The sequence below is a fragment of the Haliotis rufescens genome, unplaced genomic scaffold (assembly GCF_023055435.1).
Source record: "Haliotis rufescens isolate VD_foot unplaced genomic scaffold, xgHalRufe1.0.p SCAF_1, whole genome shotgun sequence".
Taxonomy (NCBI): Eukaryota; Metazoa; Mollusca; class Gastropoda; order Lepetellida; family Haliotidae; genus Haliotis; species Haliotis rufescens.
In genome coordinates, this window is record NW_025963779.1 from 89,371,290 (window position 1) to 89,397,303 (window position 26,014).

General features: G+C 42.1%; 2 protein-coding genes and 1 long non-coding RNA gene across 3 annotated transcripts; 1 reads left to right on the top strand and 2 right to left on the bottom strand.

Moving 5' to 3' along the window:
• Window positions 1–2,871: 2,871 nt before the first annotated feature.
• LOC124134204 lies at window positions 2,872–5,705 on the bottom strand. Its single transcript, XR_006861069.2, has 4 exons — window positions 5,252–5,705; window positions 4,780–4,879; window positions 3,887–4,170; window positions 2,872–3,159 (listed from the first exon to the last, which is right to left on the bottom strand). It is a non-coding gene; the product is annotated as an uncharacterized LOC124134204 (long non-coding RNA).
• A 3,930-nt stretch (window positions 5,706–9,635) lies between these two features.
• Window positions 9,636–15,305, bottom strand: LOC124134244 (6-pyruvoyl tetrahydrobiopterin synthase-like). Its single transcript, XM_046498965.2, has 6 exons — window positions 15,225–15,305; window positions 14,559–14,638; window positions 12,561–12,583; window positions 11,762–11,818; window positions 11,364–11,434; window positions 9,636–9,943 (listed from the first exon to the last, which is right to left on the bottom strand). Exons 1-6 carry the CDS (start codon window positions 15,296–15,298, stop codon window positions 9,793–9,795), a joined length of 456 nt encoding a protein of 151 aa, XP_046354921.2. The 5' UTR covers window positions 15,299–15,305; the 3' UTR covers window positions 9,636–9,792.
• A 4,585-nt stretch (window positions 15,306–19,890) lies between these two features.
• LOC124134260 (6-pyruvoyl tetrahydrobiopterin synthase-like) lies at window positions 19,891–25,630 on the top strand. The gene is made up of 7 exons (XM_046498986.2): window positions 19,891–19,966; window positions 20,834–20,921; window positions 21,478–21,557; window positions 22,040–22,062; window positions 22,683–22,739; window positions 23,020–23,090; window positions 25,406–25,630. The coding sequence occupies exons 2-7, from the start codon at window positions 20,848–20,850 to the stop codon at window positions 25,575–25,577; spliced, it is 477 nt and encodes a 158-aa protein (XP_046354942.1). The 5' UTR covers window positions 19,891–19,966; window positions 20,834–20,847; the 3' UTR covers window positions 25,578–25,630.
• Window positions 25,631–26,014: the final 384 nt, after the last annotated feature.

Genomic DNA, 26,014 nt, shown 5'->3' on the forward strand with positions numbered 1-26,014 from the left:
CCATCGCAGTCTCAGGCGTCGATGTTGAGCAGTCAGTACCATTCCTCGGAAAGGACGATACGCTCGGATTCCAGCGGCACGAAGTCGTCGTAGTACTGTACGTTGGCTAATGGGATGTCCCAACGCTGTTGCTGCCGTCGCCGTCGCCGTCGCCGTTACGAATCTGTTTCGCAGGTGAATGAGCCGTATCTGACCGTATTCCAGTGGTGTTGTCACTCGGGGTCGTCCGGTTCTAGGCCTGTCCCGTGTCCTCCCTGTCTGCCTGTACCGTTGAATCAGCCTGGCTACTGTCAATGGTGTACAACCAAACCTTCTGGCAATTTGGACCTGTGTTGCCCCCATTTCGGCCATACCGATGGCTCTCTCTCTCTGCTCCTGTGACAGTCGTGGCATTTCTTTTGCGTGCTTTCATCACGCGTGGTTATACCCTGCAGACGAACGCATTTATACAGCTAACATGCACGTGCAGTTTATGCCATAGGCGGGAAACCTGTTTCACCATTTTTTTGTCATCGCCCAAGCGCCGTCAAAGGTGGCGCGTTCGGGTGAGGTTTTTTTGGTACCTGTTCCTGGGCAGTCATATACCCAATACCGACTTTCCACTAGTTATCGCTGTTTTTAGGAAAATTACAAATTGCCAACCTATACTTTCTTTTGCCGCTTAGTTTATATAGACCGCCTCCGTGGTCTAGTGGCAGAGCGTCCGCCCGGAGAGCGGAAGATCCGCGGTTCGATCCCCAGCCACGTCATACCAAAAGGCGGTACTTGTCGTTACCCTGTCTGGTGCTCGGCATTAAGGGGCTAAAACAAGGACTGGTCGGTTCGGAGTCAGTATACTGTGTCTGAATGGGGTATTCATGTTATACTGCGGTATGATATCTCAGTGTGCTAGCACCATAAGTCGACATCAGTCCGGACTATACCATGTATTAGACCAAAGATGCATGTTGACTACAAACATCATTTGCAACACCGTTTATATCTGTAAAACTTAATACCAAAACTCATCCTATAGTTTTGCACGTGCATCACACGTGCGTATGATGTTGTTCCTGATTTTGGCACATTCAAGGAAGGTCGATTGATCTCTGTGGACAATTATTTCTGTTAATCGTATTGATTCTACTTATCATACAGTTGTGATTTACTTGATGTCGTTCATTGTTTGTGTATGTGGCGTCAACAACACGCGATGCGGCTACGGGCTATTGGCATTCTGGAAACTGGCAGGAGTCAGCGTGCAGTGGCCAATACGTTCAATGTTTCACAGGCTGTGATTAGCAGACTATGGAACAGGTACCAACAAACGACCAGAGTACAGGATCGAATGATCCGAAACTAGGCTCTACGAAATGGAGCTCAAACGGCGACTGGAGTACGAGTTGCGTGCAGCTCATCTTCCTGCTCCACGGCCACGTGTTGTGCCGCTCCTTACAAATCGTCACATTGTCAACAAACGTCAATGGCATACATCGTCGCTTGTCACATGTCTTGTTTTCGGATGAGTCCCGATTCACTTCCTTCATTGGCGTGGTCGTGTCTGGCAACGTCTACATGAACGTCAAACCAATGTCATCCTGAGACTTCTTGGTAGATTTGGCGGTGGGTCGCATCACTATGACTGGGTGAATCCCACTCCATATTGTGCAAGGAAGGGTCTCTGGACAGTACTATCGGGACAACATACTGATACCCCTTGGCGTCCCGTTTGCACGGCGTGAGGGTCGACGATTTGTCTTTCAGGACGATAACGCCCGTGCTCACCAGCAGCACAACACCCAAACAATGCCATGGCCAGCAACAAGCCCAGACACCCCCCCCCCCCCCCCCCCCCCCCAATGAACACGTCTGGGACATGATAGGGAGACGTGTGGGTCAACGTCATAGGCCGCAGACCACATTGCCTGAATTAGGCCATGACTTACATGAGGAGTGGAACAGACTCCCCCAAATCGCCATTGGCAGACTCTTACGCAGTCGAGTGAATGCATGTTTGACAAATCGTGGTGTTATTACGCACTACTGATCCAAAAACGTCAATTTCCCTTCTTTGCCCTATCGTCCTTCAAGATCTTTGACGGTGATAACATCTACTGTCACACTTCACTACCTGTTGTAATGTGTTCCTAATTCGTTCATTATTATCATACAACTATTACTAGAAACTATTATCTCTTACAACTTTGGAGTGAGCGAGTATGGTTTTATGCCGCTTTAAGCAATATCACGGCGGGGACGCCAGAAATGGGCTTCACACATTGTACCCATGTCGCGAATCGAACCAGGGTTTTCGGCATGACGAGCGATCGTTTTCACCACTAGGCTACCCAACCGCCCCACAATTTTTGAAATGTTATGTTACTTCCGAATATCCCCTTCTGAGAGTATATTTAAATATACACTGGTCATATTATGAGAAACATGTTTGTGTATCATGGAAAGATGAATAAATACCCCTATCATATGTAGTGTATGATTTATACTCCTGCATAAGTAAATCATTTGTGTGACAGATTAATGTACATATACTTTAAACGGTTTCACATTCACGATATAATGTCACTGTCGTTGTTCTCCGTCAGGCGGTCCTTGTTGGTGATGTGATTACTGTCGCCTCGTGACCTCCATGGGTCTGTTGACATAGTGTGGACGGCGACTCGCTGCTGTGTGTGTGAATCAGTGTACGGCGAGGTCACCGATACACTGTCTTATCCTGTACATTTAGGTTGTGTCACTGAAAGAAATGTATAACTCACTGGATATTTACAAGCATAAACTCTTGAATTGTTTGATAGGCAGTTTGATACGTAGAAGTTGACGGATGACAAAGTAGACACAATCTATTGACAACTTCTTTATATACTGTAAAGGCGACGTTTCGGTATACAGATGTGGGTTTGTTCTATATATAGACACCCTGACACAATCAACAACGTGGCCCAATGGCGTGTAACAGTAAACAGACACATTGCTCGGAACTGTCACGTCCTTCCGCCGTGTTATATATATATATATATAGCTGGAGACTGTAGCCATATGTAGGAAGAGTGGCGACTGGGACCGTCACACGTGCAATGCAACCACTGTAGCTGGAGACTGTTGGATGATTGATGCACGTGTAAAGCTCTAGGTAGATGATTGATGGCTGCTTCCGGCTTCCTAATATATAAAACTGAAATTAGGTAAAATAATTACTTCGTGGATTATAGGTAAATATTTGTGTGTAGATTCAGAAATAGGAATACAATTCATGAAGAGGGGACTCTCTACTATGTTCGCCAAGAAGATGTTTGCAGCGATGAAGGCGCTAATAGCGCTTGCTGTGGAAGTCCATGTCTACTTATGACACTCACATACATCACTAGAGTTAGCGAGTGAAATCCATTTCGAACAGTATTTCAAGTACATCACCGCGTGTCAGCTGATGTCGGGGAAACAATCAGAATCGGGAAGCGTCGTATCCTGACACTGCTAAGGGACGCAACTTTTATAGAAAATTGCGGCGCCTTAGATGGCATGTCCACCCGGGCCCGATAGCTATAGAGTTGATGATGAGTTACGTCGTTCATATATCTGTGTATGCTAAATATTTAGACTAAAATCTAGTCTCTGAAATAAACATATCGTACATAAAAAAAACAGTTGTTCAGTTATCTTAATAAAAATATAATAAAAAGGAGCCCAGTGACTCTCTTCATTTTCAGATACTGCAGTGATCTAGACTTGCCAAACATTATAGACTTGCATGGGCTGTATTTGATATATATTTGTATCAGGGTCTGTAAGACAGACTAGCTAAATATTTTGTGTGATCTGGTAAGGAAGCTGGGTACAAATTTGTCAACTGATGGAAGCGACCGTTAAATCTCTACAACACCTCCCTTACCGTCAGTTTTTTAAACCGGAGTGCCAAGTGAAGTGAGGATTCCTCGCTTATCCCATAGTACGACACAGTGTGGTGGTCAAGAAGCCCTTTCCCCGGAAGGAGCAGCCTTTGGTCATCTGGAAGATACCCCCGTTTCTGCTCTATCTTGTTCTTCACTTCTCTCATGGTGTCGGATTGTTCGACGTCCACGTAGAACACTTCCCCTCCCTTCACCAGCTTAATAGGTACCTGCATCGCTGGTCATCGACGTGGATAATGGGTCGTATGCAACTCAATTTCCGTAACTGGAAAAGATACATCTATAGTGACCTATTTTGTCCACGCCCACGGCAGCTCGTATTCCCGATTCCAATCCATGTTCTGGGCCCGTAGTCATTGTGACTAATATCTAAGATAACTCATGAGACGGTATGACATGAATCATTTCTATACTTATAAGTGTTACTACCAACATACACCATGTTTCAACCCTTTAGACATACTCAGTGTGTATTGAATGACACACGCACGCACGCAGACAGACAGACAGACAGGCAGACAGACAGACAGACATATATTGTATACATGTGGATAGGTCGACATGTGTGGCTGCGAACACGAACAATTTAAAAATCAGATCAGTTCTGTGAAAATTATTCAGAGATACAATCGGGGGCATGTAATTCAGGTAATGTTGTCTTTATAAACAGTGTGACACAAACGTGCGTCATTCATTTGTTACACAATAATATATGATCAAAATGATCAAAATTCCATTTTCTCATGACGAGATCTTGTTTTTTAATCATACTACAATTCAAGTGGTTTAACTGCTAAGCTCAAATTCTCAACAGTTATATTTGTGTCATCTGTAACGTGACCCGATAAACTCGATGCCTCAAGAATGGTTGTACCTTGTTCTGTATGTCATATCGGACCGCCTCTGTGGCCTAGTGGTAGAGCGTCTGCCCGGAGAGCGGAAGATCCGTGGTTCGATTCCAGGCCGCGTCACACCTAAAGACGTTAAAAGATGGTACTTGTTAAAACAAGAACTTGACTTAGAGTCAGTACACTGTGTCTGAGTTGGGTATTCATGTTAAACTGCGGCATGGTATCTCAGTCAGCTAGCACTATAGTGAGTGAGTATGGTTTTACGCCGCTTTTAGCAATATTCCAGCAATATCACGGCGGGGGACACCAGAAATGGGCTTCACACATTGTACCCATGTCGGGAATCGAACCCGGGTCTTCGGCGTGACGAGCAAACGCTTTAACCACTAGGCTACCCGACCGCCCCAGCTAGCACTATAAATCGTCATAGTACAAGCAGCCTCACACATAAGTGCATTAATCTTGGACGCGACGTTAAAGCCATTTTCACTTCACCTCTATCTCATATCAGTGACGAGGTGATCGAGTTTCCTTGTCTCTATTTTGATTCTTGGGGAAAACCTTGGTCTCCTGGCTCGTCCGGGGCTTTGAAATCGGACGCGAGTATTGATCCACGTGTAACCGTCACTTAATCATTTTGCTTTCGACAACCAATATTAAGGTAAACACTTCATTTGACACTTCACATCCACCGAATGTGTTGTCTTGGATAGCTTGCCACTGTGAACCTCAATGGACACCCCAGAGACATAAACATATGGTCCGGACACACAATCCACTGCTAGTTCACTCGACGCTTAAAGAATGGTCGTCCCTTTCCTCTTCATCTGTAGTGTTCGAGTCAAGTGATTGTGTAGTGCAGGTAGACATTATTGTGCAATGTGGCCCAGTGCGGGCTGACGACTAAACATGTCGACCACCAAGTAAACAATGTCAGCGACAGCGCGAGTCGGTGGTATGAGAAGATGTGTAGAGTTGCCTCCCTTTCCCCGCCCAATTCTTCCCAATTTGGATTCTTCCTTCATTGCAACACTAGCTGTATAATGCTCTGTATTTAATCTCCTGCATTTAGTGGTCGCATACATCTACGAAGCTTCCTGCAGTCACCGATCCATCTTCGATTATTCAGTGTATTATATCGCCATTCCCCGTACCCATTCGGCGCCATTGCTCCGTTTCCCCAGCGAAATCATCTCTCACTGACTTCGCACAGAATTACTGTCGCTCTTCCAGAGTAACTTGACAGTCGATTATTAATCATTCGAGCCCAAAACGAAGTTAAGGTAGTGATGTTCACTACAAGGGTAGCCTATTTATCATTAAACTACAATGTAGTACAATGTAGATGCGCACTCGGAAATATGTGGGTAAGACACCCCCCCCCCCCCCCCACCCCTCTCGTCACCATTAACCTAGCTTGGTTTATTTGTACATTTATATGTTAATATTGTACCAAGTACTGTCGTTCCCTGTGGTACATGTGTTTTGCAAGTGCCCGTGAATCTGATTTGCACATCTTATTTCAATATATATTATAAATCTTGTCTTTGAAAGGCATTCAGAAGTGATGCACATAAGAAAGAGAATTTATGGATGTCAACTTCTTTATTATGAGGAACACAAAGTTTCGGAGAATATGCTTACTCCTTCATCAGGTGAATGAATGCCATGAGTCAGAAAGCATATATATGTACACGTAAGAACAACAAAAGTAATAAGATAACAAAAGGGGGAACTTAACTAGGGAATCCAACAGATAATTGGCGCTGATAACCGATTAGCTTGTTTTGATTATTTTCTAGTTTCACATAATATACTGCCATCTATGATGGAAACTATAAATGAACCAAGGTCTCATTTCCTGTATTCTCAAAGGCGGCAAACCAAAAAAATATTTGAATAATTGACGGTCAAGCTCTCTTTTATCGGTGTTCTATTAAGCTGCATTACCTACAATATCATGAAGAATCAGTCAGTCCTTGATTTATTAATAGACGAGGACCAAGAAGGTTTTATATCTGGAAGACACTTTGGTGAGATTACTAGACTAAGTTATGACTTGATGGAACGTACTGAAACGTTTCAAATGCCAGGATTACTGCTACTAATTGACCTCGAAAAGACCATTGATACAGTTTATTGGACATTATTGCTAAAACATTGTGCTCCTTTAATTTAGGACATGCTATATTCGCAGATTATTTACTGTATTTCACGAAGGAATTCAATCCAATGTACCAGTTAATGGTTATGGATCAGACATGTTCAGTATATTTAGCGGCTGTCGTCAAGGAGATCCGATTTCACCTTATTTATTCATTTTGTTTGCCGAAATACTTGGAATGATGATCAGAAATAATGCACATGTAGGGCATACAGTTTGGGAATGTCCAGTTCCTTATATATACACTTTGTAGACGATACAGCTTGTATCAGATGAATCTGAACGCTGTCTACACGCAGTTCTACAAGTACTAAATTGTTGCACGATCCCTGGACTAAAAGTTACCATTGATGAGACACGGTTTAGATGGATAGGGTGGAAAGAAAGATCAAGAATGAAGCTATGTCTACAGTAGAAACTAAACTGGGCTCAAGGTCCATTTGACCTCCTTGGAATATCCTTTTGTCTTGAGTTAGCAGACATGATTGATTGGAATTATAGAGAACCTTTTAGAAATTGTGAAACACGAATGTTAATTCGGTTAGTTCGACACCTAACTCGGCCGGAATTTAATGTTAAAATCTCTTGTTTTGCCGAAATTAAACCACATGTTTTCAGCGAATAGATTGTGAATAGATTTCACATGACGGATGACGCACGCCGTACAAAGACAGATGACAATACGTCACATAACCCTTTAGGACATCTTGCATGTATGGATAAAAATTAAGCTAACTAGAACTGTCCTATGGGGAATAAATGACGGCATGTCGTACAGTGCCCGTAGCTACACCGACGTACATATCTGAAAGAAATCGATGTAGTACTTAGAAGTTGTCCAGACAAATTGAAATGATAAGTAATAAAAGGCAATAACTCCGCCGAAATAAAAACCACACAAACAATTGCAATGTGCCCAACAACTTGTTGAAGGGGTCACGTGTACAATGTTTAATTGCAATCAGTCAATTAGTTCAGAAGGAATTGTCCGGAAAGTTATTTTCTGCTGATTCTTTTGTACGCACTAACTTCGACTGGAGCCGACAACTGATGCTCATCACCTTCCAGAGTAGTAGCATGCATGTCCTCAATAACGAGCCTGCCATTCTTATTATAACCGCTCTTGTTCTCAGATCTGAGCAAAGACTCTTTCTCACGCTGTCGCTTATTACGAATAATTACAAGAAACCGAGCAAAAACAATACAAAATGTGAAAATAGCAAAAAAGTACCCTATATTCCTAATCAAACTTTGTTTTTAAGAATCTTTTTCAATAAGGGGCGATATGTATGATATTAACCCTTAATGTAAAAACATAATTTTTACATAAAGGGTTGCGGGTTGTTACTCTTAATGTAAATCTTTTTACATTAAGAGTTAACGCGTAATCCTTAATGTATTTTTTCACATTAAGAGTAATTTTGACATTAAGGGTTGTAACATACTGTGTCGCAGTTTAACATTGATACCCCACTCAGACTGACCCTGATATGAGTCGACAAGTCCTTTATTTATCCGAGCGCCAGTCAGGGTAACAACAAGTAGTAGCTTTTAACGTCGTTTAGTATGGTGCGGCCGGAGATCGAACCATTGATCATTCCCTCTCGGGGTAAACTCCCTATCCACTACCACAGAGTGAGTGGTAATTGTGTTTTGGTCTTAATGGGACGTTACCTAAATGTATTGCCTTTCCGTGGCGTCATGGTCAGTGTAAGCTTAACTCTACAACTCGCCTGGTCAGCCAAGTGTCATTTAAGTCAACGAGTAATTGTTCTTTTGGTCCTTACTCTGAACTGTCTCCACGAACATGCATGTACCGCATCTCACACAATAATGAACACAACACAAGGTTTATACTCTAATACTTTTACTACCGCGTCAGTCCAGTATTCAAAATACAACTTCTTAACAAGACAGGGTAGGGTCGTCACAAAGATGGGAAACATCTGAACAGCCCGCACTACTCTGCTAGTGTTACGAGTATCTTTTTAAGGTGATCGAGTCCTGACCTTTCTTTGTCATAATCACATCTCATAATACATCGATTTGATTCGTTAAAACTAAATCTGTCCATGAACTCACGTGTGTCGTAATCGGAAACATACCGGAACCTATGTGAACAATTTAGCATCTGTTTACTGAGTTTCTGAATCACCCTGTTTGGTTTTTCATGATGAAAGTGTTCTTTCTCTGCTAATCAATTTGAATAGCACCGACAGCATTGGAACAATCACGCCAATACCATGTGCCTATCAAGTCCCTTCGTTTTTACTTTCCTTTCCAGTCTTTCTGGTGCCACTGCTTTTATTCAATCCATGAAGCTATCGCGACGATAAACATCATTTCAAGGGTTTATTTTGTTACAATTCTAACAATGTTTTGGGGATCCATTTTAACGTAATAACAGCGGTCTTTGACACAAGAAGGAAACTACACTGTGGTGCAGGTCGAAGACTTCTTGGTTGAAACCACTTGCAAGCGTATGCTGCTGACAGACCAAAGTTCAAAAGTGGTATTCGAACCAAAATATACCGGATCCTGGCATGTCATAGGGATGTAAATCTGCAGGTACAGCTCTTCAGACCACTGAGTTTCGTGCACACCTTTCCAAAGGTGTTCCCTGTGCTAATTTAATGGAAACATACCTATCAATAGAAGTGTATATCTTATGTTCCTTTTTCGGTGAGATAAGAAAGAAAAACAGACACACAAATCAATAATTCAATTTTTTGTTCCAGAATGTGCATGTTGAATATATATTCGTACAACGTAAATGCGATGGACTGCAGGTTAGAAGATATAGCTTTCCGCGGACGTGCGCGTTCTCTCCGCGGCAGGTGCCCGTGTGTCTCGCGATCAGCTTCAGGGTCGACTAATGTAACTTGGAGAGCCCGGCCGCGTTCTCCCCGCGATACGTGACCGTGTGTCTCTCGCTGGACTGCATGTGCACTTCATACAGGAGATCGCCATCGAGTTTCTTCTTCAACTGATTCCAGATGAAGATGACAATGTTCTCCGAGGTTCTACAAATAAATCGATGTACAATATGATAAAATACACGTAATAACAAAGTTAATAATAACAATGGTAATCAGTCACAAGCGAAAAGAACACCACAGAGATCTCGTCAACGGATCAGTGAGAATTAATAATATTTAAAGACATGAAAAACAGTGAGATATTTAACACGGACATAATGAGCAAAATGAAAATGTTATTTTGGAGTAAAATATCAGAAATAAGGACGCTCGTCTCGACCATTGTTTTCGAGGTACTATATTATAACATCGCTTCCGTTTGAGGTACGAAATAAATTATTTTTCTTTCTCTCAGTGTCGAGAAATAAAACAAAAGGGGCCCTATAAGTTTCAGAGGAGTCCTTGCATATGTTGTTTTTGTTCGTGTGTGTTTGATGTTTCACGCAACACTCAACAAATATTCCATTGACATCGGGACGGTCGGGTAGCCTAGTGGTTCAAGCGTTCGCTCGTCACGCTGAAGACTCGGGTTCGATTCCCGAGATGGGTACAATGTGTGAAGCCCATTTCTGGTGTCCCCCGCGATGATATTGCTTGAATATTACTAAAAGCGGCACAAAACCATACTCACTCACTCAGTGCACTTACACAAGTTCCATGGCTTTACTACATGTTGTTTCTGAGAAAACGCGCAAAGTTGAAGGAAGAATATAGTCTGGAATATTGCTAAAAGCGGCGTAAAACTAAACTTACTCACTCACACTCCATTCACATCATGAGCATCGACCCACGCAATTGGGATGCGATGATCTGAAGAAACACTATATCAATTTAAGTATCTGTGTTTCACGCTTCGATCAAAGATTTACCAATAATTGAGATCGTATCATTTGTCTAGGTCAGGAAGCCATTTGTAAGTTATTTTGTAATTGTAGTTTTCAGACATGGTGGGAACAAAACGTGCCTTTAACTGGATTTTTGTTTACATTCTTGACGAACTGTTATTTAGGAATTTCGTAGAAGTTGACGGATGTCAAGATAGACACAATGTATGGGTTACACCTTCTATATTTTAATGTAATCGCGACGTTTCGATATAGATCATATTAACGGAGAAGCAACGGTATAAGGACCTATACACAAACGTCACGATTGCACTAAAACAAAAAGGTTGTGGTCCAAAAATTGTACATCTTCTAGGACAATAGGTAATACAACTAGAACGCGAAAGACATTACATAGTACAGGCTCGGCAACTTTAGTTTGAAATACTCATACTCAGTCTAAATAGTGAGGTAGTAAATTGTGTCGAGCGCTGTGTATCACAGTGTGGACTTTAACCACTTTAAACCAACGAACACGGGTAACTTGATGACAGATCAGGGACACCGTGTGGTCAGAAGTCACTGTACTTAATTGAGTCCAACACTGGCTGTGCATCTCAAGAATGGGTTAGTCAACTCACGTGACCGTATCCCGGAAGTGAGGGACGTCGACGTTGATGTTCTTGTGGTCGAGGACATCCATGATGCATTCCTAGAATCATAACTGAATCATAATCCTGTTTATACGGTTTTCTGAAAAGTAACTCGTCCCTTACCAATGATGGATAAGGGATGACTATTACGATTGTTAACACAGCATTAGAACGACATACAGTTATAGAAACACAGTTAAAAGTACATCAATAGAGAAATACACCTTTACAAAGACACTTTTACCGATACATACAAATACAGAGACACATTTACAAACATGACACATTACAGTTCAAAACATGCGCAAAAACACATGCATAGCTGAACATATGCACACATGCACACCTACACACATACAGACACATTCCTACATGCATATGCTTACAGTCATAAGGCGTCTTAGTGTGGTAAGGTTGAAGACCATCCCCGTGACTGGATCAACCTGAAACATACAACTGGAGACATGAACGTTAACGACATAAGGACATGGTCATTGGAGACTTGATGACATCGTCATTGTAGACATATAGCCATGTTCATTGGGAAATTGAGGACATGGACCTTGAAGATTTGATGATATCGTCATTGGAGACATATAGCCATGTTCATTAGAGAATTGAAGACATGGTCATTGAAGACTTGATAACATCGTCATTGGAGATATATAGCCATGTTCATTAGAGAATTGAAGACATCGTCATTGAAGACTTGATAACATCGTCATTGGAGACATATGGACATGTTCATTGGAGAATTGAGGACATGGACGTTGAAGATTTGAGACACGGTTATTGGAGACTTGAGGGTATGGTCATTGGAGACTTGAGGAAATGGACATCGAAGACAATAGAACATGGTCACTGAAAAAATGAGGACATGGACATTGAAGACTTGCGACGTAGTCATTGGAGAATTGAGGACATGTCCATTGGAGATTTAAGGACATGGTCAATTGAAGGTGTGACACATGGCCATTGAAAGCGTGAAGATATGGTCATTTCAGAATTGGCATATAAGACACAATGGCATGGTCGATGAAGACTTGAGGACCTAGACATGGAAGACTTGAGACATTGACATTGAACATTTGGGACATGGTCGTTGAAGTCACCACACATTGGCATTGAAGACTTTGCATATTGTGGTGAGAATCTCCTACCCAGGAAGGAATGTTTTCTACTCACCGGTCCACGCAGCGTCACACGAACTGTGAACAAGAAGAGGGAAATGTAGAGCACAATTACAATACGTAAGTCAAGCAATCCTACTGATGAAATTTGAAATAGGATGTTGTCGCGATATGGCTGAAATAAACTGACGTCCAAAAGAAACTTTACCAACTGAAAATATAAATTTCAGACAAAGTATAATTTTTTTTTCGATGAAGTCTATCTAAAACACATAACCTAAATACAACAATAGTGTATGCAGAAAATGTTAATCGCCTGTTACATGTTTACGAGATAACACACGAAAAAGTGAAAAACACGTGCACCACGGACAACTGCAAATGCACGTGCGGGTAAGGGTATAAAACGATTGCAACGGCAAGTCAGACATCCACAGTGATAAAAAAACACAAAAGAAATGCCACGACTCACAGTCGAACAACGTGAACGAGCCTTGTGTATGGTACGGTGGGAGCCACCCACGCCCATATTGCACGAACCTTCGGTTGCTCCTGTGTTGCCGTTACCAACTTGATGCAACGTTACAGACAGACAGGGCGGACCGCTGACAGGCCAAGAACAGGTAGACCCAGGGTGACCACGCCCCATGATGACCGGTACTTGCGTACCTTGCACCTCCGAAATCGCTTCCTGACAGTGACGTCATCGGCGACAAATGCCTTAGGTCACAGGGTTAGTCGACAGACAGTGGCCAGGAGACTCAGGGCTCATGGAATCAGGGCTTTTAGACCATACAGAGGACAGCTATTGACTGCGCAACATTGTCGTCTGCGATTGAGATGGGCCCGAACTGTACGACGTTGGCAACGACGTGACTTGCAGAGGGTTGTCTTCACTGACGAAAGTCTGTATGTTTAGGGCTGATGGAAGACAACGCGTTTACCGCCGAAGGGGTGAACGAACGGCGGCGTGTTGCGTGCAGGAGGTCGTACCATATGGTGGAGGGAGTGTCATGGTGTGGGGAGGGATCTGTGGGCAGGAGAGGACACCGCTGGTCATCGTTGACGGAAACTTGACAGCTCAGCGTTACATGGATAACATTCTTCGTCCAGTTGTCCTACCATTTCTCCAACAGCAGCCACGTGGTGTCATTTATCAGCATGACAACGCTAGAGCCCATACAGCCAGAATTGTCATTAACCTCCTTGCAGCTAACAACGTCAACGTCCTGCCGTGGCCTGCACGCTCACCCGACATGTCCCCCATAGAACACCTCTGGGAATTGATAGATCGTCGTGTTCGACAACGACCACACTCTCAAGCCAACCGGCAAGAACTGATCTTGGCCCTCCAAGAAGAATGGCGTCGAAGAGTTTTTGCGTGTATTGAGGCATTTGGTGGTCACATACGCTACTAATGACTTGTTATTGAACGTGAGCGATTGTTTATGTACTCTGCCTATTGTCCATGATTCTGAAAGCTCGAGTTTTGTACCACACCCAACTTTGGGGGGCTCTGACGTCATTCTCGGTCGCGGTATGATTGTCATTTTCAGTGTTGATTATGTTGATATATTGATCTTCTCAATACACTTTACTTCATGCATGTATGTTTTGTTGTTTTTAACCAAGAGTGATTTCAAACTCTGGTAAAGTTTCTTTTGGACGTCAGTTTATTACGGATGCCAAATTGAACATCAACATGATAGTGTACATCAACATCGGTGTAAAAAAAAAGAATATAGTTCGACGCCATTGCGATACCTTCCCCTCCCCCCAAAATAAATATTAAAAAAACTAAAAGAAAATATAAAAAGATGTTTGAAAAAATCAAACACCAAAAGTTGTATTTATAAGAAGGAACCAATGTTACACTCGGTATCCATTAAGGTTGCTTCTACAACTTCCATCAGAATTACAAGGCCCTTGATCATCATCTTAAAGGCATTTTACATGAAACACAAAATTATTGCTACGTTGTTCTTTATCTGACTTTTTCCTGACATTTTTTCGACACATTATGCAAGTCACTTAGCTCTTGTACCGATCTTACCTTTGTAGTTGTGGCCATGACCATTTACTGCGCTGCATTTTCCAAATATTTTCTCATTTTCCACATCTGTCAGCTTTTCACTACGGAAGAAATATTTATCCAGACAATGATTTGAATGTTTACATGAGTAGTGAAACCTTGTTAATCCAACCAGTACAGTTCCCAGTGAAATCGTCCGGATTAACAAATCCGGATAACGAATCATTAGAACGGAAAGAATTGCATGTTCTTTAACTTCTTTTAGAAGAATATATAATTCTAAAAATTAATCACATTATTTTGTCGCTAGTGTGGTGTAGATATGAGAGTGTGGCACTAGCAGTACCAGCAGTGAAGCTACAGTGAATGTCAGATGTCTAAAGCAGCCATGACTTCAGTTTCTAAACAAACAGTACTTATTAGCGGATCCTCATAATTCTGTTTTTGGTGGCCGTGGGACGACACGGGTAATCGTTAGCTCGTCACAGCGAAGACCCGGGTTCGATTCCACTTATGGCTTCGAAGTGTGAAGACCGTCAAGATTACTAACGCAGCATAAAAGCTCACCCACTCACAATTGCCACATTTATTTACACACGAAACGATTGAAAACACACAGACTCTCTCCTATGGGCACTATGACCAGTTTACTATTGCCACTAACTAAAAAGACGTTTTGAAGTTTACGTGAAGAGCCTGTGTCCGGCGCTGAATGTTTCCGTTCTGCTGACGTAAACGATTCTGTTCTCGCTCCGCTCCATTGTTACCTGGCGTCCTGCAAGAGAGAAGTAGACCGTCCTCGATTATCCAGGGTTTTATATAGCTCCATTCTATCAAGACAAATACCCTGGACCAAATGTCCACCAAGCTACGTCATGAACCATAGTCGAAAGACACGCCGCTAAAGTAGTCGTCCAATCAGATTACACTCACGAGCGAGAGAAATCCTGTGCTAAGTTAGTGATAGGAGAGATGATGATGGTGACGTCACTTCCGAAACGAAGCTATGGTGGAGAATATTTATTAATTCAACAGGGTGGAGATACAATACATTGTTTTATCAAGGATGAGTATAGACTATTACCGCGAGGTTATGCAAACGTTGAAATAAATACCAAATCACAATATCAATTATTATGGTCTTGAATCTCCTCCATAATAAACCACAGTCAATCGGACGTGAAAGTGGCTTCATTAATTTTCCCATAAGGGGTTGTACTTGTTTTGTTTGTTGTTTAACGCCGCACTCAGCAACATCCTAGCTACATGACGGCAGTCTGTTAACAATCTGGGTCAGACAATCCAGTGATTGTACTGCTCTTTATAAACATGTTAAACTATTCAAATTTTACCGAAAGATCAACGCGGCCTTAGCATGAATAATATTCACAAAAATAGCAGGTTGCCGAACAACAAATGTTCCAAATAAGAATAAAATTACAGATCTACAGACGTTAATTTAGAAAGATGTATTATGTTATCTACTGTGCGAGTGACAGCTAGTAATAGTTTCTCAACATACGAGTTTAGGTAAATGTCAGCCATTGTTCACGTGTAAATATTAGTGAGGCTATTTTTCTCAGTACATCATGTAGCAACACTATCTGTAGATTTAAAACAATAAATATGTTGTGGAATTGGAACCCTTGATAAAAGACTCACATACGGGAGGTAACTCTACATACGAATTGTGGCGCCTCAGACGACTGGGCCCACCACCTGTGCCACCTGATGTAGGTGTGAGGTAAAGAAGACGGATACAATCAGTGGGCGGGGCGGCACACCCAAAGCGCCCAACGTGTTAAGCAAGTAGTCAGTCTTGCTCAATATTGACTATTGTGTGGCCTCTACAGAACGCCTCCAGCACGCTATGTCTAGTGTTTTGACCTAGTGGTCAACGTACACGTACCTTCTGGCCTCGGTCGTCGAGATGTGTGGCGCTACTGGACAGTGTTAATGCAGTTACAACGCTAAATGAAAATTGGGCCTACATTTATACCCCCATAAATATTTTGCAAGCGATTGTAGAAAGCTTGGGGTGGATGGCATGCGTTGCATAAGGGCTCACTTTTGTAATATATTATCACTGATTCGTATCGTTGTCCGCAGCTGTTTGTGTTGACGATTAAGTATGCAGTGTTTGAAGTTATTATTGTTGACGTATATAATTGTTCTGTGCGTTGCCGGATGATTAAACGTAAACACCAGTGCGCCCACGGTGTAGATCCTTAGTCTTTACACTCAGATAATCACACCACGAACACTGATGGGCCAATCATTCAGGTTGCATCCAAATAACTTTGTTTATTCACACGTACTTCAAAAGACACACATTCAGTAAGCCAAGTCATGTGGAAACACTGTTGTATATTGTATCTGTATCATACAATCCAGCTTAGCGGCACTTCTATCCCGACAGTTCATGAATACATGAGTGCTACTGCTTATGCCACGGTAAAGGACTAGTTTTCTGGCGCCCACAGGCTCAATAGGAAGGCTTTTACTTTGTAGTAAATTTGAATATCGGTGAGGTGTGGTGAGGTGAGGTGAGGTGGGGTGGGGTGGGGTGGGGTGTGATGTGGTTTAACGTCACGTTCAAGACTGTTGCACTTACATAGCGACGTGCATGCACGTGTGTGTGTGTGACTGCTTTTACTGCTTTTACTAATGCCGATTTTATAGTGCTAGCCCATTGAGATACCATGCCGCAGTTTAACATGAATACCCCACTCAGATACAGTAAACTGACACCAAGCCGACCAGTCCTTGTTTAAGCCCCTGAATGCCGAGCGCCAGACAGGGTAACAACAACTTTTAATGTCTTTGGTATGACGCGGCCGGGGATCGAACCCCGGACCTCCCGCTCTCCGGGCGGACGCTCTACCACTAATGGTGCTACCTGGGAACATAACCATTTACCCATTACGAGTATGAGATGACAATATCATGTTGTATGTTTCCCTCTCCTCTATATGATAATAGTTAATATGTCCATGTGATCTAACTTCTCCAAATAATTCCATTATTAATTCCTTTTTCGTGGATATGTTTGGAGTAGTACTGATGGTCCTTGGGACAATCCTTTATAGATACACCTGTCCCAGTGTCCCACACTGTGTATTACACATATTGTATTCATAAGGAATTGGGTACAAGTTCTCCAACTTAGGACCCCTTCTCCCAGATATTTACACTATTGATTTACAGCTTGTACTAAACATGAACAGAAGGAAGGAAAATAATAGGAAAGATAAGTGAACACTGAGAACAATATAGTTAACATAAATCTCTTTGTATTACGAAAGTTTTTTTATGTTATCTTGTTCTGATATATCCCAATTTCCATTGAATATCAAATTGAGATCAGTTGGTGTACTGTGTATATCTGTTCTGTTAGAACATCGCTAAATCTGTTTTGTGTGTAACCTCTCACAGAAAAATACCTTATTAACAAGTATTCATTTTACAGTGGCAAATTAAGCACCCAAGATAATCAGGAAATCTTTGGTACCTGTAACCATCAACATGGACACAGTTATGAAGGTAAATGTCTCACAAATGTATAAAACATACACTCTTCAAAAAGAGAAACGTACAGGTAGATTTTTAGTAAATTCATTGTACCTAATAAAGTCGATATATTTAATATCATAGATACAAATATGAAATTTTGAAGCTCGATAGTCACATGTTGTCGTTGTACAAAGCTTTGAAAACTGTTTATTATCATGACACAGAAGGCCACAAGGTGGCGCTGAACTCAGTATCTCGTGTGACCGCCCCGGGCAGCAATCACGGCTCTGCATCTCCTAGGCACTGACTGGATAAGTGTACGAATTCTGTCCTGTGGAATTCTGCGCCATTCTGCTTGTAACGCGTTGGCCAGTTGTTGGAGTGTCTGCAGCGTGTTCTGACGTTGACATACACGTCGATCGAGTTCATACCAGAGGTTTTCGATTGGGTTGTGATCTGGAGATCCAGGACAAGGCCTTGATGTTGGCATTATGAAGGTAGTCTACCGTGACACGAGCTGAGTGCGGTTGAGCGTTGTCCTGTTGAAACAGCTCCCTCTGGCGGTCAATGATATGAAGAAGGTGAGGTTGAAGAATTTGATTCATCTAGCGATTTGCTGTCAAATGTCCCTGAACCACAACCAAGGCAGATCTCCTGGTGTAGGATATGGCCCCAACACCATGACACTACCGCAACCGGAATTTTCGAATTCACGTACACAATTTGGGGCAAAACGCTCATTTCGACGACGATAAACACGTTGTTTTCCATCTCGCCGGTGAAGAAGAAATCGTGACTCATCGCGAAACCACACTCGTCTCCAGTTTCTAAAATTCTAAGGCTGTAAGGTATGGCACCAACGCAAGCGTCGTTGTCGATGGATCTGTTGAAAAACAGGGACGATAACTGGTCTTCTAGGTCGGATTCCAGCGTCGTGAAGATCTGACAGTCTCGTCCGATATCCTCCTCAAACCAGGGATGCGTCCTGCAGTCTCCGTAGCTTTGGCATTGCGATGACATAGGTGGAACAGTCGAATGTAGGGATCCTGTGCAGGGGTGGTAACTCTTGGTCGGTCGGTTCTCGGACGGTCTGCAGTGGAACTGAACTGTGTGTATCGGTCCCAAAGGCGGCAAATGGTGCTGTAGTGGACGTTGAAGTGGCGTGCAACAGAAGACCGCGATTCCCCTCTGTGTATACGTCCTATGGCGATGTTCCGATAGGTAGCACTGAGTCTCGGCATATTCGCTATAAAAGTGCAACAATCTTGAACGTGACGTTAAAACCCACCCCACCCCACCCCACCCCACCCCACCGATATTCAAATTTACTACAAAGTCAAAGTAAAAGCCCTCCTATTGAGCCTGTGGGCGCCAGAAAACCAGTCTTTTACCGTGGCATAAGCAGTAGCACTCATGGCTGTATTCATGAACTGTCGCTAAGCTGGATTGTATGATACAGATACAATATACAACAGTGTTTCCACATGACCTTGCTTACTAAATGTGTGTCCTTTGAAGTACGTGTGAATAAACAAAGTTATTTGGATGCAACCTGAATGATTGGCCCATCAGTGTTCGTGGTGTGATTATCTGAGTGTAAAGACTAAGGATCTACACCGTGGGCGCACTGGTGTTTACGTTTAATCATCCGGCAACGCACAGAACAATTATATACGTCAACAATAATAACTTCAAACACTGCATACTTAACACAAACAGCTGCGGACAACGATACGAATCAGTGATAATATATTACAAAAGTGAGCCCTAATGCAACGCATGCCACCCCAAGCTATTTTACAATCGCTTGCAAAATATTTATGGGGGTATAAATGTAGGCCCAATTTTCATTTAGTGTTGTAACTGCATTAACACTGTCCAGTAGCGCCACACATCTCGACGACCGAGGCCAGAAGGTACGTGTATGTTGACCACTAGGTCAAAACACTAGACATAGCGTGCTGGAGGCGTTCTGTAGAGGCCACACAATATAGTTAATATTGAGCAAGACTGACTACTTGTTTAACATGTTGGGCGCTTTGGGTGTGCCGCCCCGCCCACTGATTGTATTCGTCTTCTTTACCTCACACCTACATCAGGTGGCACAGGTGGTGGGCCCAGTCGTCTAAGGCGCCACAATTCGTATGTAGAGTCACCTCCCGTATGTGAGTCTTTTACCGTGGGTTCGAATCCCATTACCTATTTATTGTTTAAAATCTACAGATATTGTTGCTACGTGATGTACTGTATGAAAAATAAGCCTCATTAATATTTACATGTGAACAATGGCTGACATTTACCTAAACTCTGAGTGCGGCGTTAAACAACAAACAAAACAAGTACAACCCCTTATGGGAAAATTAATGAAGCCACTTTCACGTCCGATTGACTGTGGTTTATTATGGAGGAGATTCAAGACCATAATAATTGGTATTTTGATTTGGTATTTATTTCAACGTTTGCATAACCTCGCGGTAAAAGTCTATACTCTTCCTTGATAAAACAATGTATTATATCTCCACCCTGTTGAATTAATAAATATTCTCCACCATAGCTTCGTTTCGGAAGTGACGTCACCATCATCATCTCTCCTATCACTAACTTAGCACAGGATTTCTCTCGCTCATGAGTGTAATCTGATTGTACGACTACTTTAGCGGCGTGTCTTTCGACTATGGTTCATGACGTAGCTTGGTGGACATTTGGTCCAGGGTATTTGTCTTGATAGAATGGAGCTATATAAAACCCTTGATAATCGAGGATGGTCTGTCCCTCTCTTGCAGGACGCCAGGTAACAATGGAGCGGAGCGAGAACAGAATTGTTTACGTCAGCAGAACGGAAACATTCAGCGCCGGACACAGGCTCTTCACGTAAACTTCAAAACGTCTTTTTAGTTAGTGGCAATAGTAAATTGGTCATAGTGCCCATAGGAGATAGTCTGTGTGTTTTCAATCATTTCGTGTATAAATAAATGTGGCAATTGTGAGTGGGTGAGCTTTTATGCTGCGTTAGTAATATTGACGGTCTTCACACTTCGAAGCCATAAGTGGAATCGAACCCGGGTCTTCGCTGTGACGAGCTAACGATTACCCGTGTCGCCCCACGGCCACCAAAAACAGAATTATGAGGATCTGATAAGAAGTACTGTTTGTTTAGAAACTGAAGTCATGGCTGCTTTAGACATCTGACATTCACTGTAGCTGCACTGCTGGTACTGCTAGTGCCACACTCTCATATCTACACCACACTAGCGACAAAATAATGTGATTAATTTGTAAATTATATATTCTTCTAAAAGTAGTTAAAGAACATTTCTTTCCGGTCTAATGATTCGATTTCACTGGGAACTGTACTGTCTGGATTAACAAGGTTTCACTACTCATGTAAACATTCAAATCATTGTCTGGATAAATACTTCTTCCGTAGTGAAAAGCTGACAGATGTGGAAAATGAGAAAATATTTGGAAAATGCACCGCAGTAAATGGGCATGGCCACAACTACAAAGGTAAGATCAGTACAAGAGCTAAGTGACTTGCATAATGTGTCGAAAGAAATGTCAGGAAAAAGTCAGATAGAGAACAAAGTAGCACTATTTTTGTGTTTCATGTAAAATGCCTTTAAGATGATGATCAAGAGCCCTGTAATTCTGATGGAAGTTGTAGAAGCGACCTTAATGGATACCGAGTGTAACATTGGTTCCTTCTTATAAATACAACTTTTGGAGTTTGATTTTTTCAAACATCTTATTTATATTTTCTTTTAGTTTTTATATATTTATTTTGGGGGAGGGGGTGGTATCGCAATGGCGGAGAATTATATTCTTTTTTTTTACACCGATGTTGATGTACACTATCATGTTGATGTTCAATTTGGCATCCGTAATATTTCAGCCATATCGCGACAACATCCTATTTCAAATTTCATCAGTACGATTGCTTGACTTACGTATTGTAATTGTGCTCTACATTTCCCTCTTCTTGTTCACAGTTCGTGTGACGCTGCGTGGACCGGTGAGTAGAAAACATTCCTTCCTGGGTAGGAGATTCTCACCTCAATATGCAAAGTCTTCAACGACCATGTCAATGTTCAATGTCAATGTCTCAAGCTCCCATGTCTAGGTCCTCAAGTCTTCATCGACCATGCCATCATGTCTTATATGCCAATTCTTAAATGACCATATCTTCACGTCTTCAATGGCCATGTGTCACACCTTCAATTGACCATGTCCTTAAATCTACAATGAACATGTCCCCAATTCTCCGATGACTACGTCGCAAGTCTTCAATGTCCATGTCCTCATTTATTCCGTGACCATGTTCTAATGTCTTCGATGTCCATTTCCTCAAGTCTCCAATGACCATGTCCTCAAGTCTTTAATGTCCGTGTCTCAAATTTTCAACGTCCATGTCCTCAAGTCTCCAATGACCATGCCCTCAAGTCTACAATAACCATGTCTCAAATCTTCAACGTCCATGTCTTCAATTCTCCAATGACGATGTCATCAAGTTTTCAATAACCATGTCTCAAATCTTCAACGTCCATGTCCTAAATTCTCCAATGAACATGTCCATATGTCTCCAATGACGATATCATCAAGTCTTCAATGACCATGTCCAGTTGTATTTTTCAGGTTCATCCAGTCACAGGAATGGTCTTCAACCTTACCACACTAAGACGTCTTATGACTGTAAGAATATGCATGTAGAAATGTGTCTGTATGTGTGTGGTGTGCATGTGTGCATATGTTCAACGATGCATGTGTCTGTATTTGTATATATCGGTAAAAAAGTGTCTTTGTAAAGGTGTGTTTCTCTATTGATGTACTTTTGACTGTGTTTCTATAACTGTATGTCGTTCTAATGCTGTGTTAACAATCGTAATAGTCATCCCTTATCTATCATTGGTAAGGGACGAGTTACTTATCAGAAAACCGTATAAACAGGATTATGATTCAGTTATGATTCTAGGAATGCATCATGGATGTCCTCGACCACAAGAACATCAACGTCGACGTCCCTCACTTCCGGGATACGGTCGCGTGAGTTGACTAACCCATTCTTGAGATGCACAACCAGTATTGGACTCAATTAAGTACAATGACTTCTGACCACACGGTGTCCCTGATCTGTCATCAAGTTACCCGTGTTCGTTGGTTTAAAGTGGTTAAAGTCCACACTGTGATACACTGTGCAAAGCAGCGCTCGACACAATTTACTACCTCACTATTTAGACTGTATGAGTATTTCAAACTAAAGTTGTCGAGCCTGTACTATGTAATGTCTTTCGCGTTCTAGTTGTATTACCTATTTTTACTAACTTTTCGCCGATCCTAAAATCAAGAGTGATATATAGATACAATTTATGGACAACAACTTCTTTGTTTTACTGCAATCGTGACGTTTGTGTAAAGGTCCTTATGCCGTTTCTTCACCGTTATCAGGATCTCTACCAAAACGTCGCGATTACATTAAAATAAAGAAGCTGTAACCCATACATTGTGCCTTGACATCCGTCAACTTCTACGAAATTCCTAAATAAGAGTTCGTCAAGAATGTAAACAAAAGTCCAGTTAAAGGCACGTTTTGTTCCCACCATGTCTGAAAACTACATTTACAAAATAACTTACAAATGGCTTCTTGACCTAGACAATTGATATAATCTTAATTATTGGTAAATCTTTGATCGAAGCGTGAAATCACACGCACCGAAAAAGTTTTTTTTAAACAAACCTATTTGGGGCGTGGCCTAAAGCTACCTGCTATCTACTGTTTACATTGGCTGGTGTGTTTGCTGCGTTTATCTATATTCTATGTTTTATGCCAATGACGGAAATTAAATTTATCACTTAAATGTCAACTGCGGCTTTTTGACAGTATAGTTATACCAGTTCTTCTCAACGGATGCAAAGTATGGTGATTTGAAAACATCTGAACTGTAGAAGGTGTCCATTTACGTTTTCTAAAATATCTTTTATCATTAAGAAAAAGAAATCTCAAAATGTCATGGTACATGGGGAACTTGGAAGACTCCATCTATCAAGCATAGCTAAAATGACAGTGATATGTTTTGGGGTAAAACTTGTAATCGCACAAAAATAACAACATTGCACACATCGTTAAATGTGATGTGAAACGACCCTTCATCTTGACATTGTAAATAATTTAGATAACAATTAAAGATCAGTTTATTAGAATTTTATTACTAACATCTTGTTTGGGTGAAAAAACACCAGCTGCCCTCGGCCCTATTCATCACAATAAATACTTGTCAGGGATTAATCCCCTGAGTAAACAACTGAAGGCATCTTCAGTGTTGTTACTAAGGTGACATACGAGGGGATATCAAAAAGTTTTGAGCCTCACACAGAAAAAATAAAAGAATTGGATTGTTACTACTTTATTTTTCAACATAGTCCCCTCCCAACTCCACACACTTGTTCCACCTAGTTTGCCAGTCACTGATGCCCGATCGGTAGAAGTCAACATTCTGGTCCCCTAACCCTCTGGTACCCCCCACAGCAGCAGTTAGCTCATCATCATCTTTAAATCTCCGGCCCCGGAGGTGTTTTTTCAGCCTGGGAAAGAGGTGGAAGTCACTGGGGGCTAGGTCTGGAGAATAGGGTTGGTGAGGGAGGAGTTCGTAGCCACATTCTTGCACAGCTGTCATTGCAACACGGCTAGTGTGGACTGGTGCGTTGTCCTGGTGAAGCATAATCCCACGACGGAATTTTCCACGGCGTTTCACCTTGATGGATTGGCGCACCTGCTTCAATAACTTGGCGTAATACTCCCCATTCATTGTGGTGCCATGGGGCAGGTAGTCGATGTGAATCACTCCTTTGCTGTCCCAGAAGATGGTCATCATAACCTTCTTGGTGGATCTGGTGGCTTTGAACTTCTTTGTCTTTGGAGAAGTGGCGTGTTTCCATTCCATCGACTCCTGTTTGCTCTCCGGATCATAATTATAAACCCAGGTTTCATCACTGGTTACAATCCTAAAATGAAAATCATCTGGGTTGGCGTTGTACCGAGTTAGCAAGGCTCCACTGATGGTGACCCTTGATAGCTTCATGTCATCTGTAAGCATTCTCGGGACCCATCTGGCACACACTTTGGACATGTGGAGTTTGCCATCAATTATATTATGTATGGATCCAAATGATAGGCCTGTTGTTTCTTCTAGCTCACGGAGAGTAATACGGCGGTTTTCCATCACTAGTTTGTGTACAGTGTCAATGTTTTCAGGGCTGGTACTGGTTTGATGGCCATCAAAATCACTGATTCCCTTTTAAGACAATTGTTGTGAATCGTTTGTTTGTTGAATCACCCTGTGTATAATCCTTCTCTTTCACAGTTCGTCGGAGAATGTCGCTTTGTACATTTGGAAACAAATGTCCGATCGTCTCCCTGCCAACCTACTGAATGCTGTAGAGGTTAAGGAGATAGACGAAGCTTCTGCAGTGTATTTTGGCGAGAAGAGTGGCTTCGGACATGTTTGTTTACCTGTTTGTGAAATTGCCTCTTGAGAGACAACAAACACAGCACATGGTTATTCTTTGATCGAATGTTCAGAATTTGATAAATCGATAATAAATATTAGAAAATGAGACGCTCGTAAATTGTTCATTATGTTCGTCATGAAGGAAGCCTATTATGAACCAACAGAACTTCCTCTTTGTCTAAATGTCGCAACTAACTTTTCTTACATGAAAACTCTTTTCCCCAGCTAATCATACCATGTTTACATTCATGTCCTTTAGACCGCCTCCGTGGTGTAGTGGATAGAGCGTCCACTCGGAGAGCGTTAGGTTGGTGGTTCGATCCCCTGAGCGCCTTCCTGGTGTAGTGGATAGAGCGTCCACTCGGAGAGCGTAAGGTTGGTGGTTCGATCCCCTGAGCGCCTCCGTGGTGTAGTGGATAGAGCGTCCACCCGGAGAGCGTAAGGTCGGTGGTTCAATCCCCT

Excerpts from the sequence above, each read along its gene's own strand:
- LOC124134244 (XM_046498965.2), bottom strand. The coding sequence starts at position 15,298 with ATGGAGCGGAGCGAGAACAGAATCGTTTACGTCAGCAGAACGGAAACA. Across the intron at positions 14,639-15,224 it reads GCCGGACACAGGCTCTTCAC|TGAAAAGCTGACAGATGTGG; the intron begins GTAAACTTCAAA and ends TTTCTTCCGTAG. Across the intron at positions 12,584-14,558 it reads TCATGGCCACAACTACAAAG|TTCGTGTGACGCTGCGTGGA; the intron begins GTAAGATCGGTA and ends TCTTGTTCACAG.
- LOC124134260 (XM_046498986.2), top strand. The coding sequence starts at position 20,848 with ATGGAGCGGAGCGAGAACAGAATTGTTTACGTCAGCAGAACGGAAACA. Across the intron at positions 22,063-22,682 it reads GTGTGACGCTGCGTGGACCG|GTTCATCCAGTCACAGGAAT; the intron begins GTGAGTAGAAAA and ends TGTATTTTTCAG. Across the intron at positions 22,740-23,019 it reads CACTAAGACGTCTTATGACT|GAATGCATCATGGATGTCCT; the intron begins GTAAGAATATGC and ends TTATGATTCTAG.